Source organism: Netta rufina (assembly GCF_964035555.1).
Source record: "Netta rufina genome assembly, chromosome: 6".
Taxonomy (NCBI): Eukaryota; Metazoa; Chordata; class Aves; order Anseriformes; family Anatidae; genus Netta; species Netta rufina.
In genome coordinates, this window is record NC_140129.1 from 24,002,083 (window position 1) to 24,016,252 (window position 14,170).

At 71.3% G+C, this 14,170-nt stretch overlaps 2 protein-coding genes across 2 annotated transcripts; both read left to right on the forward strand.

Moving 5' to 3' along the window:
- The first annotated feature begins 1,412 nt into the window (after positions 1-1,412).
- Positions 1,413-5,379, forward strand: DNPEP (aspartyl aminopeptidase). The gene is made up of 15 exons (XM_084289355.1): positions 1,413-1,463; positions 1,597-1,684; positions 1,774-1,862; positions 1,946-2,059; positions 2,167-2,292; positions 2,409-2,539; positions 2,699-2,783; positions 3,064-3,171; positions 3,355-3,432; positions 3,730-3,813; positions 3,973-4,133; positions 4,222-4,261; positions 4,616-4,717; positions 4,795-4,962; positions 5,271-5,379. Exons 1-15 carry the CDS (start codon positions 1,458-1,460, stop codon positions 5,319-5,321), a joined length of 1,431 nt encoding a protein of 476 aa, XP_084145481.1. The 5' UTR covers positions 1,413-1,457; the 3' UTR covers positions 5,322-5,379.
- Positions 5,380-5,927: 548 nt separating this feature from the next.
- PTPRN (protein tyrosine phosphatase receptor type N) lies at positions 5,928-14,159 on the forward strand. The gene is given in 25 exon segments (XM_084289511.1): positions 5,928-6,054; positions 7,450-7,500; positions 7,655-7,768; positions 7,943-8,048; positions 8,154-8,175; positions 8,177-8,266; positions 8,268-8,327; positions 8,430-8,754; positions 8,878-8,994; positions 9,069-9,136; positions 9,220-9,506; positions 9,616-9,702; positions 9,796-9,875; positions 9,965-10,029; positions 11,318-11,530; positions 11,642-11,851; positions 11,939-12,086; positions 12,219-12,292; positions 12,463-12,540; positions 12,639-12,758; positions 12,887-13,053; positions 13,465-13,518; positions 13,617-13,681; positions 13,765-13,838; positions 13,932-14,159. Coding segments are annotated over 25 exon segments (2,826 nt in total). The 5' UTR covers positions 5,928-5,975; the 3' UTR covers positions 14,004-14,159.
- Positions 14,160-14,170: the final 11 nt, after the last annotated feature.

Genomic DNA, 14,170 nt, shown 5'->3' on the forward strand with positions numbered 1-14,170 from the left:
CAGACCCCAGCACCCAGCCAGGGGTGAGTCAGAGAGTGCCCAGAAATAGACTCCGGGAGCTTTTTCGGGAAGCCCCCGTGGCTCCGGGAATAGCTGCCGCATGCCAAGGCGCTGCCCTTTGCTCACCGCTCCTGGGGCTGGGCAGGGGCCACACCCGGCCCTGCCACTCACCCACGCCCCCACCCCGGGCACCCCCACCCCCAGGGACCCCCACTCTGGGGACCCTAACCCCAAGGCACCCCCCGATCCCACACCCAGCCACTGGGGACACATCCATCTGGGGCACCCGCACCCTACAGGCACCCCCATCCCGGGATCCCCATGGGTTCTGGGGTCACACCTGATCCGGGCACCCACTTCGGAAATGTCCCCAGAGCTGGGCCCCAAGCAGCCGGGTGCCCGTAGCAGTGGGGGCGATGGTGGCAGGAGGAGCAGGGGGTGGTGGCACAGGGTGCCCTCGGCAGGAGGGTGAAGGGCAAGGTGCTGGGCGCCCAGCCCTGCCCTGGTGCAGCGTTGGGCCCCGTGTTTTGCTGTGGTGGCTGCGGTTGACATGGAGACCCCCCAGCTGTCTGCTCACGGGGTGCCAGGAGGTGGGGGCACTTGTTCCCCTCCGGGGGGGGGAGAGGCAGGTGCTGGGGGCTGGGAGCATAAATCCGGAGCTGTCGTGAGCTGCCGGCACGGCGGGTCCCGGGGTCAGGGGCAGCAGCACCGCCAGTTTCCAGTCCCCCAGACACGGACGACGTCTCAGGCTAACGGTGCCCGTGTTGGTGACTCAGGAGCTGGGAATCCGGCTGGCACCCAGCTCCTAGCCCCTGCGTGCCACTCGCAGGCTGCCACGTGTGTCCCACCCTGGGCCACGCTGCTTTCAGGGAAAACGGAGCCCTGCCGGGAACTGACGGCAGTGCTGGGGGGAGCCCTCATGCTGCTGACCCCAACCTGTGCCGGGGGATGAGGTGAGGGCAGGAGCCACCCTGACTGGTCCCATTCCGGGCTGCCCCAGCTGGCACAGCACGGCGGGCAGCACCGCCACGGTCCCCTGCTGGATGTGGCACCGAGGGCAGCGCTGAAGCAGCGCCATGGGGAGCAGTGCCCCCAGTCACCAACCCCAGAGCAACCCAGCGTGCACAGGGATGGGCACAGGGGTGCCAGTGAGGGCATCCCTTGCTCGCACGCTGCCGGGAGCTGCAGCACCCTTGGGTATCACATCCCGGGGGGGGCCCCCCCACCCCTGCCCCGTGGCTCCCACCGCAGGGCGCAGGGCGCACGGTGCAAGGTGCACGGGGAGGGTGCCCGGTGCCCGGTGCCCGGTGCAAGGTGCAGGGAGCACGGTGCAGGAGGCACGGCGCTGCCCGGGAGCGGTGGGGGGGGCCGGGGCAGGGCTGCCCGCTGCCTCCGCTCCTCCGCGGCACCGGGGGGCGCACGGGCGCGGGGCGGAACGGGCCGGGGCGGCGGCGGCCATGCAGGTACCGGGCGGGAGGGAGCTGCGGGGACGGGGTCCCCCCCCGGGAGGGGGGCTCCGGCCGCCGTCGGGGCGCGGCTGGGGGGGGGTCTGGGGATGTCCGGGCCCCGGGGTGACCCCGCTGCCGCTCCCCGCAGGCGGCGACCCAAGCCCCGAAGCAGGCCGTGCAGGCGGCGGCGCAGGAGCTGGTGAGGTTCGTGAACCGGAGCCCCTCGCCCTACCATGGTAAGGAACCCTAAACCGCCCCCCTCTTCCCAGATCCCCCTCCCCAAATCCCCCCAGCCCCCCGGTAACGGCGCCTTTTCCCCCCGCAGCCGTGGCCGAGTGCCGCAGCCGGCTGCTGCAGGCTGGCTTCCAGGAGCTGAAGGAGACAGAGCACTGGGACATCCGCCCCGCCAGCAAGGTGGGCTGGGGGCTCGCAGCCCCCGGGGGAGCCGTGGCGGTGGCGGCGAGGTGGGGAGCCTCCCCGTGCGCCTCTGCCCGCAGTACTTTGTCACCAGGAACCACTCGACGCTCATCGCCTTCGCCGTGGGGGGACGCTTCCAGCCGGGGAACGGCTTCAGCCTGCTCGGGGCGCACACCGACAGCCCCTGCCTCAGGGTGAGCGAGCACCGGCAGCGCCCGGACACGTTTGATGGGCGAAAGGGGAGCTCTCCCCGAGCCCCCCGGGGCGTTGCGGTGCCGGTGATATCTCTGCCCTCCCCCAGGTGAAGCGGCGCTCCAAGCGGGGCCAGGTGGGCACGGTGCAGGTCGGAGTGGAGACCTATGGAGGGGGCATCTGGAACACCTGGTTCGACCGCGACCTCACGGTGGCAGGGAGAGTGATCGTGAAGGTGAGCCCTGGCACGGGGGTGGTGGCTGGGGTGCGTGTCCTTGCCCCCAGCAGACCCCGCTGCCGCCCCCGTGGCCCCGCAGGGCGGCCCAGCAGCGCTCCCTCCGTGTGTTCCAGGAGCCGAGCACGGGGCGCCTGGAGCAGCGCCTGGTGCACGTGGAGCGCCCCGTCCTGCGCATCCCCCACCTGGCCATCCACCTGCAGCGCAGCGTCAATGAGAGCTTCGGGCCCAACACCGAGCACCACCTGTAAGTCCTGGGCTCGGCACTCGGTGCCTCCTGGCTGCTCTTGGTGAGGCAGTGACTCCCTGGGAGCAGGGCGGGCACGCCGGGAGGGCACACTCGTGTGTCACCTGGGCAGGAGGGCCGAGCAAGGCCCCGTTTGCTGACGGCACCGTCTCCCTGCAGGGTCCCCATTCTGGCCACTGCTGTGCAGGAGGAGCTGGAAAAGGAGGTGCTGATGGAGGGCACGCCGTGCAGTGCTGCTGCCCAGGTGAGCCAGGCATCCAGGACAGGAGGAGGCTCATGCCAGCACCTCCATGTGCCACCTTTTGGTCACCAGCCCTCAGGTTCCCCTTCTCCCCACTCCCTGCTGGTTACCCCAAACTTCACCACATACACTGCATACCTGCTCCACTCTGTTCCCAGCCATCAAAAAAAAAGGGGGGCAGCCCCCAAAAAGCTCTCACGGGTGGCTTCCCTGTGCTCCCAGGGGAGGTGGCTCGGTGGGGAGGCTTCCCGGCAGCCTGCCCACAGCCCTGCTTCCTCCCCAGACAGAGCGGCACAGCCCTGTGCTGCTTTCCCTGCTCTGCTCCCAGCTGGGGGTGAAACCGGAGCAGATCGTGGAGCTGGAGCTGTGCCTGGCGGACACGCAGCCGGCGGTGAGTCGGGGCAGGAGCCTCCCCTGGCCGCACGCAGCGTGCCTGCACAGGCTGCGCTGGGAGCAGAGCCCGCTGCGAGGAGGTGGCTCGCGAGGGGCCGGGTTTGGGATGCATCCAGCGTTCTCCTGGTGACCCCAAGCTCCTGTCTTGCCTCATGTCCTGCTCCTCGCTCTCGGCCTGCAGACTCTCGGTGGTGCCTTTGACGAGTTCATCTTCTCCCCGCGCCTGGACAACCTGCACAGCTGCTACTGTGCCCTGCAGGTGAGCGGAGTGGGAAAGGAGCCTTGGGACTGCAGCGTGCCCCCGTGGGACTCCGTTTGGCTTCACAGGGCCATGAGCTGGTTCCCAGAGGGGTTTTGCCCATCAGAGGACCCAGGGCTGGATGGGAGCTGCGCTGTGTGCGAGGTGTTCCCAGCAGCTCCCGAGGGTGCCAGCTTCACAGCTCCTCTCCCTGGTGCTTTGTGCTCTTCTGGGGAAATCCCCACCAGCTCCACGCTGAGTTCCCCAGGATGGGGCAGCACTCAGGCTGGTGCCCTTTCTCCTCCTCCATCCCTCCAGGCCTTGATCGACTCGTGCACAGCTCCCTCCTCCCTCTCCCAGGAGCCCAACGTGCGTCTCATTGCGCTCTACGACAACGAGGAGGTGAGGGCACAGCCGGGGGGGCTGGCACACAGAGGGGCTCCGTCCTCTTTGCTCTCCCTCGCCTGTGTCTGAGGGGCAAGACGGGCTTTGCTCACCCCACCACAGCGCCCTGTCCCCTGGGGTGGCACTGGGGGCGTTGTGCTGACGCTGTCCTGGCAGGTGGGGTCAGAGAGCGCGCAGGGCGCGGAGTCCCTGCTGACCGAGCTGGTGCTGCGCCGGATCTCGGCGACGCCGCAAAACCTCACGGCCTTCGAGGAGGCCGTGGCCAAGTCCTACATGATCAGCGCGGACATGGCCCACGCCGTGCACCCCAACTACGTGTGAGTACGCGGGAGGCCTGCCCCTCGCCGGGGGGCACCTCTCTCCCCGCGGCAGGAGGGAGGGCTGCAGCGTGAAGCTCTTTTGCAGAGACAAGCACGAGGAGAATCACCGGCCAGCCTTCCACAAGGTGAGCGCAGCCTCTGCTTCGTGCCAGGCCCGCTGCTGTCCTGCAGCAGCGCGAGGCACCCGGCCGCTCCCCAGAGTGCAGCCCCGGGGTCCAACTCCGGTGTTTGTACTTTGTCCTGCCGCACGGCCCGGCTGTGCCATTTATCCTGAGTTATCCTGAGCTGCCTGGAAATGCAGCCCTCGCCCTGGAGCCCTTCCTGGCTTAGAGCTGGGGCTGGCCCCGTGGGGCTGACCCGGGGAGGAGGGAACAGCGCAGGGGCATGGGTTTGGGCATCTCTCCTGGGCACTCCTAAGCCTGGATGCACGGCGTACTCCTGGTCGGAGCCCAGACCCCACCGCGCCTTCCCTTGCACAGGGCCCCGTGATCAAAGTGAACAGCAACCAGCGCTACGCCTCCACGGCCGTCACCGAGGCGATCATCCGGGACATCGCCGCCCGCGTGGGCGTCCCCCTGCAGGTGAGTGGCCCTGCCGAGCCCCCCGAAGGGGGCTGCGGGGCGCCGGGGGCAGCTGCCGAGGCCGTGTCCCCCCGCAGGAGTTCATGGTGCGCAACGATACGCCCTGCGGCACCACCATCGGCCCCATCCTGGCGTCCCGCCTGGGGCTGCGCGTGCTGGACATGGGCTGCCCGCAGCTGGCCATGCACTCCATCCGCGAGATGTGCTGCACCTCGGGGGTGCTGCAGAGCATCACCCTCTTCAAGGTGAGCCCGGTGCCCCCCCCACACACCCCTTATCCCCACAAAGCCCTATCCACACTGCTCCACGTCCCCGTGTTCCTGCATCCCCATCCACCCCCCGGCTCGGGTCCCACCCTGCCGTGCCCCCCCCTCCATCCCGGCCTCCCCGCTGCCTGCCATCCCCAAACGGTTCCTATGGCAACCGGCGCTGCCTTGACTCAGCGCTGGGTTTCCATGGCGATGCGGTCCTGCTCCCTGCGTGGCGGGGGCTGCGCTGCCACCGTGCCCCCCCATGGCAGGGGGGCTCCCCCTGATGGGCTGCCTCCTTCCAGGCCTTCTTCGAGCTCCTGCCATCGGTCGGCGGCAGCCTGCTGGGGGACTGAGTGCGGCGCGGGGGCTGCCCGGGGGGGCTCAGCCCCGATTAAAGCTCCTCTGGTCTCAGCAGTGTGTCCCTGCCTGTGGCTGCGGTGCGAAAGGAGGGGCGGGGGGGGCCGGGGGGGGTCAGCAGGGGGGGTGCAGGGTGGGAGGGGACAGGGGGAGGGGACAGGGGGGGCTCAGGGCAGGGGGGGCTCAGGGCAGGGGGTTCCCGCCCGGCCCCGCACCCCCCGTGCCGCGTTCCCGCGCTCCAGCCCCGGGCGCGCCACGCCGGCTTTCCCGCGGGACCGGGGTGTGAGGGCGTGGCCCGGCGCTCGCCGCCCATTGGCCCAGCCCAGGGGGGCGTGTCAGGGGAGGGAGCCAATCGCGGCGCGGCGCGCGGACACACCCCCAGGGGGGCGTGGCTCGCCTCGGGGACCGCAGCGATTGGCAGCGGCGCGGGGCGCGACCGATTTGGCGCCGCTCCGCCGGACGGGAAGGGAGGGGAGGGGGGAGAGAAATAAGTCGCGGGCTCCCATTGGCCGAGGCGCGGCGGCGGGCCGGCCGCGATTGGCGGGGCGGCGGCGGGGGGCGTGTCCGGCGGCGCGGCGCGGCGGGGCGCGGGTTGGCGGCGGGGGCGCGGGCTGGCGGCGGGCGCGCCATGGTGCGGCCGTGAGCGGAGCATGGGGCGGCGGCGGCTGCTCCCCGCGCTGCTCTGCGCACTGCTGCTGGCACGAGGCGCCACCGCCACCGCCGCGCACGGTGAGGCCGGGGCGCACCGGGACAAACCGGGACGGGACGGGACGGGACGGGACGGGACGCACCGGGACGGGGGGAGCTCGCCCGCCGGGGGTGGCCCTGCGCGGCGGGACCGGCACCGGGACAGCCCCGCGGCTGCGGCCGGTTGGGCCCCGGGGTGCCGCCGGGATGGGGGCCGGGCAGCGGTACCGAGCGGCGGTTCCCCGGTTCCCCCCCCCCCTCCTCCTTACCGGGACCCCGGCGCCCGCCCTTTGGCCGCCCTCTGCCGGTGCCCCCGCCCGGCCGCCCTGCACGCCCCCCTCCCCTCCCGGGGCTGCCGAGCACCGGGTGCCGTTACCGGCAGCGCGGCAGCCGCTGACTCACCGCCGGTGCCGGGCCCCGGGGCCGCCCCGCGGGGTCCCGCCAGCCCCGGGAGCAACCGGGGACGGCTCCGGAGCGGCGGCGGCCGAGCCCGGCCGTGCCCGGGGCGGCCTCCCGGGGCCGGAGCCTCCCCCGGCGGGACGCGGCGCCGCCGCTTCAGCACCGCGGACAGCGCCCGGCCGGCCCCGCCGCCCCGGCACCGCCACCCCCGGGGACCCCCGCCCCGGGAACCCCCCCGGAGCCCCCCCTCACAGCCCCCCCCCACCCCTCCGGGACCACAGCCCCGCGCCCCCCGCCGCCCCCTCCCCGCTCCTTGCCCCGTCCCCCCGTTTGTCGTCGTCCCCCCCCCGGGGAGCTGGCGCGGTGCAGCCGGCGGGTGCCGGGGTTTGGGGTATTTTTGGGGTCCCCCCTTACACCTGCACCCCCCCTCGCCCCCGTCCCCCCCGCGGCGGGCTCGGCGGGCCCCTCCCTCCCCTCCCCCCGGTTGTTTTCTCGTTCCTTCCTCGCCATCCGGGGCTGAGTCATCGCCTGCTGCCGTCTCGCTGCTGACGGTCTTGGACCGAGATGCGGGGGGGAGGAAGGGGGAAGCCGCCCCCCGCCCCAGCGCTGCCCCCCGAAACCAGCGTGGAGCCCCCCTCTGCCCCCCCCCGCCCCATATGCGTGTGCCTGGGGTCCCCCCGCGCAGGCAGAGCGGGTCCCCGCCTCGTAGTGCCACGTGTGGGTGGGCGACAGACGGGGTCTCACGGCTCCCAGCCGTCCCTTCCCAACCGTTCCGGGCACCCCAAAGCCTTCCAGGCTTCCCCCAATCCCCAGAGCCAGACCCAGAGCTCCCATCGTGGCTTTGGGGACAGGGGAAGCCATGTGCTGAGGCCCTGTGCCACCAGGCTTTGCCCCCCCAGACACCTCTGTGTCCCCGTGGCGCTTAGGCGGCGAGCAGAGGTCCCCAGGCAGGTGTCCGTCCCGCTGCTGCAGAGCAAACCCCATTGGGACCCCCCCTCCTGACTGCCCTGCCCCTGTCTGTCTGTCTGTCTGCCCCAGGCTGCCTGTTTGACCGGAGGCTGTGCGCCCCCCAGGAGGTGTGTGTGCAGGGTAAGTGCCGGGGGGGCCCCGTGTCCCTGCCCTTTCCAAGGCGCTGGGCGACTCGGGGTGTGCTGGGGGGGCACGGCAGGAGAAAGGTGCCCCCTTTCTCCGCCCCGGGGTGTTTGTTTGCCCCCCGTGCCCCATTGCCCCCGCTGTGTTGCAGATGGGCTGTTTGGGCAGTGCCAGGCGGGCTCGGCGCAGGACAGGCCCTACTTCCAGGTCACCTCCCCGGTGCTCCAGCGCCTGCAGGATGTCTTGCGGCACCTCATGGCACAAGGTGAAGGGGCAGCGCCGCGGGGACAGGGCACTGGGCCGTGTTTGCAGTGGCACTGTGGGGCGCGGGAGCGTTTGGGGTCCTGCTGGCCCGACCCTGGGGGGAACGGGGCCCAAGGCAGGGCCGGCTGGATCCCAGGGCAGCCTCGTGGTGCCTCACGGCCCCCTCCGTGCCCAGGGCTGTCGTGGCAGGACGGCGTCACCCAGTACGTGATCTCGCAGGAGATGGAGCGCATCCCCCGCCTCCGCCCGCCGCCCTCGCTGGAGCCCGCGGCCAGGGACAGGTAGGGCAGGGCCAGCCTCCAGCCTCCTCCCCGCTGGGTCTTCACCCCAAATAGTGCTGGGGGCACCCCATAGCGGGGTGGATCACCGGTGCTGTTCCCTCCCAGGTTCCTGCCCCTGCGCGGCTCCCCCCCGGCGAGCCCCGCTGCCCCCGGAGCCCGGCGTGCCCGCGGGGCTGCCCGCCGCCCTGCTGCAGCGCTACCTGGAGCACCTCCTGCTGCCCCCCGCCGCCCCAGCTGGGCTACGAGGAGGCCGTGCTGCACCCCTACTCCTACCACAAGGTGCGCAGCCCCTCTCCTGTCCCCCTGCTGTGCCCCCGGTGCTGGGGACAGGGCGGTGGGAGCGCGGCGGGCTCTGACCCTCGGACACGGCTCTGGTTGCAGTTTGGCTACCAGGACGGCGCGCACCAGCTCCCCGGCGGCACGGCCAGGCAGAGCCCCGAAACCGCCCCACTGCTGGGCCGGGTGCCTGCCCAGGCCCTTTTTGGGGCCGGCCCCGTGCCCTCCTACGGCGGGCAGCCGGGGGCGGACGGGGGGCATCTCTTCCAGGACCTGGCCGTGCTCTCCCTGCCCCGGGAGAAGAACGGCCGCACAGACCCCGCCGGCACCCGGCTCCCGCACGGCTTGCGGCTCCCCGGGGACTTCAGGGACGTGGAGGAGCGGGAGCAGCCAGCACCCCTGGCCGCCCAGCCACCCCCTGCACAGACAGGTACGGCTCCATCCCGTTTGCCTTCACGCCTGGTGCACCATATCCCACCCCAACCCCCTGCCTGCTGCTTCCCAAGCCCTTGGGCGCTGCAGGGCTCCCACCTGATGCTGTGCCCTCTTGCAGACGCCTCCCTGAAGAGGCTGGCCTCCCTCCTGGCCAGCTACGGGCTGGGGCTGCCCGAGCTGAGCCCCCAGCAGCTGAGCAGCCTCTCCGCCCTGCTCCAGCTGCTCCAGAGCTCTGGTGAGTAGGGCGTGGGGTCTCCGGGCGTGGGGTGCTGCCTCTCCTCTCAGGATCTCCATTTCTCTCCTTCCCAGGTGCTGCCAGCCCCGAAGCGCCCACAGCGAAACGTGTCAGCCTGCAGCAGGGCGCCGCCGTGCCCCAGGTGGGGTGTGCGTGCACGGGGAGGGGGCGCAGCCCCCCAGAGCCCTCCTCGGGGGTCCCAGCACCTCTCTTCCCCTCCTGCAGGTGACAGAAGGGGACATGCAGCACGGAGAGGAGCCGGTGCCCCCTTCCTCCACCCCACCACCCCTCAAAACCACCAGCAGCTCCCCCGTGGAGGTGCCCAGGGGCCGGGGAGGCTACTCGCCAGCCCCCCCAGCAGAGCCGCAGCGGGGGCACGGAGGGGATGTGCTCGGCCCCGGGTCGCTGGTGGCGGTGGAGAAGAAGAGCTACACGGAGGCGAAGGGCAGCAGTGGGGCACAGCGCGGCACGCGGCCACCAGATGAGTACGGCTACATCGTCACGGACCAGAAGTGAGAGCCATGTCGGGGTTCCCCAAGCCTGTGCGGACCCCAACTCTGCTGTAGAGGCTGTGTACCCCCCCCTGCAGCCCCCTCCTCACCCTGCCTCTGCTCCCCGCAGGCCGCTGGGGCTGGCCGCCGGCGTGCGGCTGCTGGAGCTCCTCGCCAAGCGCGTGCACCTCTCCACCGCCAGCTTCATCAACATCAGGTGAGGGAGCGGGGCGTTGTGTGGCCACCCGGGGAGGGGAGGGTATGGGGATGGGGTCTGCGTGCCCCGATCTCACCCTGTGTCCCCCGGCAGCGTCGTGGGTCCTGCGCTCACCTTCCGTGTCCGGCAGAACGCCCAGAACCTCTCGCTGGCCGATGTGGCCAGCAGGGCAGGTGAGTGGGATCGGGGATGGGGTTTCCCTGCTCCTGACCCCCCCCTCTTTTTTCTTTTTCCCCTCCGTCTGAGCATCTTCCATCCACAGAGCAAATGAAGGCAGAGCTGGAGGCAGAGCTGGGCCTGAAGATCGTGCAGACGGGAGTGGGAGAGGTAGGGGCACGGCGCGGCCGTCCCTCGGGGCCGGGGTGGGCAGCGGGGAGCGTGGGGCTCTGGGGGTCCCCGGGGAGCAGGGACAGCGTCCTCCAGGACCTGGGGGGCTACAGGCTCTGCCTATCCCTGTGCTGTGCCCCGAGCACCCTGGGGACCAGGCAGGGAAAATGCCATCCCCCCAGGGAACAGCGGGGGGCAGGCACGGAGCAGCAGCCATCTGCTGGGAGGGGGGCACCCCCTCCCCGTGCTCCTCTGGGGCCTCAGGAGCCATCTCCTGGGACAGGGGAGTGGGGCCAGAGGTGGGGGACAGCCAGCCCCAGGTTCCCCTTTCCCACCCTCCTGCCCCATGGGTAGGGTGGGGGGGATTTGGGGACCATGGAGGGGGGCCCTGGGCACCGAGGCAGCATCTCCATCAGCATCGCTATGGCAACGCCACTGGATGTGACAATGATGAGGGAGATGAGGCAGCGGCGCTCGCAGGAGGCTGGAGCAGCTTTTGCTGTGGGGACCCCCCCACTCTGGCCGAGCTTGGGCCCCCTCTCAGTTCCCTGCCCTGCTGTGGGCTCGGGGATGGGGCAGGATGAGCGGTGGGGGCCTCCCATGGGGCTGCGGGCACCGTGCTCGCCGCAGCCTTGGGGAGGGGGTGGCAAAAAGCTGGGCCCTCCTGGGGCCTCCCCCTTGTCCCCTGGTGCGGGGGCATCCCCGGCAGCGTGCGGGATGCCGTGGGGCCGGTGAGGATGAGGGTGGTGGTGGCGGTGACGCCGCATCCCCCCGCTAACCCCGGCGGTACGTGGCCAATGGCAGCCCGAGGCAGTGAGGTAATGCCAGGCTGCGGCGCCGCATTGGGTGTCTGGGGTTTGTTTTTTTTGGGGGGGACACGGCAGAAGGGGGGCTTGGCCTTGGGGGGCTCATCCAGCCAGGGCTCGGCACCCTGCTGGCACAGCGTGCGGGATGAGGAGGTGCAGCCTCGTGGGGTGGGGGGGCAGGAGCTGGGGGAGAAGGGCCAGGAACGGGGCAGCCCGGGCTGGGGGGGCCTGGGGAGCAGCCCCCGGGGGCTGGGAGCAGTAGGAAGCAGGCTGCACCCCCCGGGACACGAGTGTGGGGTGGGCGCACAGTGCCACACACATCCCCATGGGGACATCAGCTCTGCCCCAGCTGTGTGCTGGGAGCAGCAGTGCAGCCCCAGCCACCCTCGCTCTGCTTTTAGCCCCCAAAACGTTGCAGGACGGGGTCCTCCCCCCTGTGCTGATGCCCCCCCCCGCTAACCCCTGCTCGGCTCTGCCCCCAGCGAAACGAGGCGGCCGCCTACCCGCACCCCTCCCGCTTCGGGGACGGCTTCCACTCGGTGCTGCTCACCTTCATCGCCCTGGCCTGCGTGGCCGGCGTCTCCATCGCGGCCGCCGCCGCCTTCTGCCTGCGGCAGCACGCCAAGCAGCGCGAGAAGGAGCGCCTGGCCGCCCTGGGGCCCGAGGGGGCCGCCGACAGCACCCTCGAGTACCAGGTAGGGGTGCTGGGCGCCGCGGGAGGCGGCCAAACCGCAGTGGGGGCACCCCAGGAGGGGAGCAGCGGGTGCCCTGTAACTAAGGGCCGTGGTTTTGGCCGGCGTCCCCAGGAGCTGTGCCGCCAGCACATGGCCACCAAGTCGCTGTTCGGCCGCGCCGAGGCCCCCGCAGCGGCGGCGGAGACGTCGCGGGTGAGCAGCGTCTCGTCGCAGTTCAGCGACGCCCCGCAGCACAGCCCCAGCTCGCACAGCAGCACGCCCTCCTGGTGCGAGGAGCCCGTGCAGTCCAACATGGACATCTCCACCGGGCACATGATCCTGGTGAGACCCCCACCACCCCTCCGGCGTGGACGGGACCCCTCGGGGACCCCCCCGGCACTGCGCTGACCCCCACACCCCCCGTGCCAGGCCTACATGGAGGACCACCTGCGCAACCGGGACCGGCTGGCCAAGGAGTGGCAGGCCCTGTGCGCATACCAGGCTGAGCCCAGCGTCTGCTCCATCGCCCAGAGCGAAGCCAACCTGAAGAAGAACCGCAACCCGGACTACGTGCCCTGTGAGCAGCCCGGGGACCCGCTGCCGGGGGGGCAATGGGATGCTGGGGGGCCGAGGCAGGCTGCGCTGCGCCCCACGGAGCTGGCGGGTGCTGCCCCGCGTGCTGATGGCCTCCCTGGATCCTTTTCCGCAGATGACCACGTGCGGATCAAGCTGAAAGCCGAGAGCAACCCGTCCCGCAGCGACTTCATCAACGCCAGCCCCATTGTGAGTGAGATGGGGGGTCCCAGGGGGCTATCCCACAACACACCCATCCCAGCACCTGGGTGTTAAAACCCATTCCCCCCAAGCTGTGGCAGCGGGAGCCCCCTTTCAGCCCCGTTGCCCCTAGAGCCCCTCCTGCTGGCACAGCCCCGTGACCCCCCTGTCCCCTGCAGATCGAGCACGACCCGCGGATGCCGGCGTACATCGCCACGCAGGGCCCCCTGTCCCACACCATCGCCGACTTCTGGCAGGTGAGCGTCCCCCAGCAGCCTGGGGGCTGCCCAAAACACCTTGGCCACCGTGCCTGGGCTGTCCCCGGGCGGTGACGGGCACGGTGCCGTGCGTGCAGATGGTGTGGGAGCATGGCTGCACCGTCATCGTCATGCTGAGCCCCCTGGCCGAGGACAGCGTCAAGCAGTGTGACCGCTACTGGCCGGACGAAGGCTCCTCCCTGTACCACATCTACGAGGCAAGCGAGGGCCGGGGGCTCCCGGGGGCACCGCCCCGTCCTTTTTATCCAGCGTGGGGCTGTGGGGTGCGAGGAACCCCCCTCCACGTCCCCTGTCACCCCACCCCGTGTCCCCCCAACCCGGGCAGGTGAACCTGGTGTCGGAGCACATCTGGTGCGAGGACTTCTTGGTGCGCAGCTTCTACCTGAAGAACGTGCAGTCGCAGGAGACCCGCACCCTGACGCAGTTCCACTTCCTCAGCTGGCCGGCCGACGGCATCCCCGCCACCACCCGGCCCCTGCTCGACTTCCGCAGGTGAGCTGACGGCCCCCGGGGTGGGGACGGGACACGGCACCGCTGACCGGCTCGGGGTGCCACGGGGGGGTGTCCGGGCAGGTCGTCCCGTCTGTCTGTCTGTGTGTCTGTGTGTCCGTCCCTCTCTCGCAGCTGCCGGCGTCATTTTTGTGATTTGCAGCTAGTAATCTGGCTCCAGTTGCATAGTCACAAAAGTGATCGTTGGCAGCCGTGCCTGCCGCATGGAGCGTGCCGGGAGCGCAGCCGGGGACGGAGCCGCCCCCCACACCCCACTGCCACCACCGCCGGCCCCGTCCCATACTGGGGGGGATGGAGGGAGCCGAGGGCCGATCCCCCCACCCCGTGCCACGCCGCTGCCCCCCGGCAGGGCAGGGCAGGGCGCTGACGTGCTGCCGCCTCTTGTCCTTGCAGGAAGGTGAACAAGTGCTACCGGGGCCGCTCCTGCCCCATCATCGTGCACTGCAGGTACCCCTGGGGATGGGGACGGGGCTGGGGGGCTGTGAGGTGGGGGCGGGCACCCCCCCGGAGCTGCCCACCCCATAACGAGCACCTGCCTCTTGCAGTGACGGCGCGGGCAGGACCGGGACCTACATCCTGGTGGACATGGTCCTGAACCGCATGGCCAAAGGTAGGGCAGTGCCACGGGGGGCTGGTGGGGGGGGGGGGGGGGGGCTCGGCCCTGACCCCCCCCTCCTCCTGCCTCTCCCCCAGGCGTGAAGGAGATCGACATCGCCGCCACGCTGGAGCACATCCGCGACCAGCGGCCCGGCATGGTGCAGACCAAGGTACCCCAAAACCCACCCTGGCTTCCCTGAGAGGGGGGGGGGCACCCCCAGGCTCACCCCATCCCCTGCTCACCCCCTCCCCTGCTCCCCCAGGACCAGTTTGAGTTCGCGCTGACAGCGGTGGCCGAGGAGGTGAACGCCATCCTGAAGGCGCTGCCGCAGTGACGGCCACCAAACCCCCCTTCCCTCTTGTCTCCTCCTCTGCCCCCCCCCACCCCGTGCCCACGGCTTCCAGCGCTCTCCCTGCCCTGTAGGATGCTGTCTGTGCTGCTCGCTGCCCCCCCCACCCCGCTGCCTGCCCCACAGCCCCCAGCCCCACAGCACAGGGGATG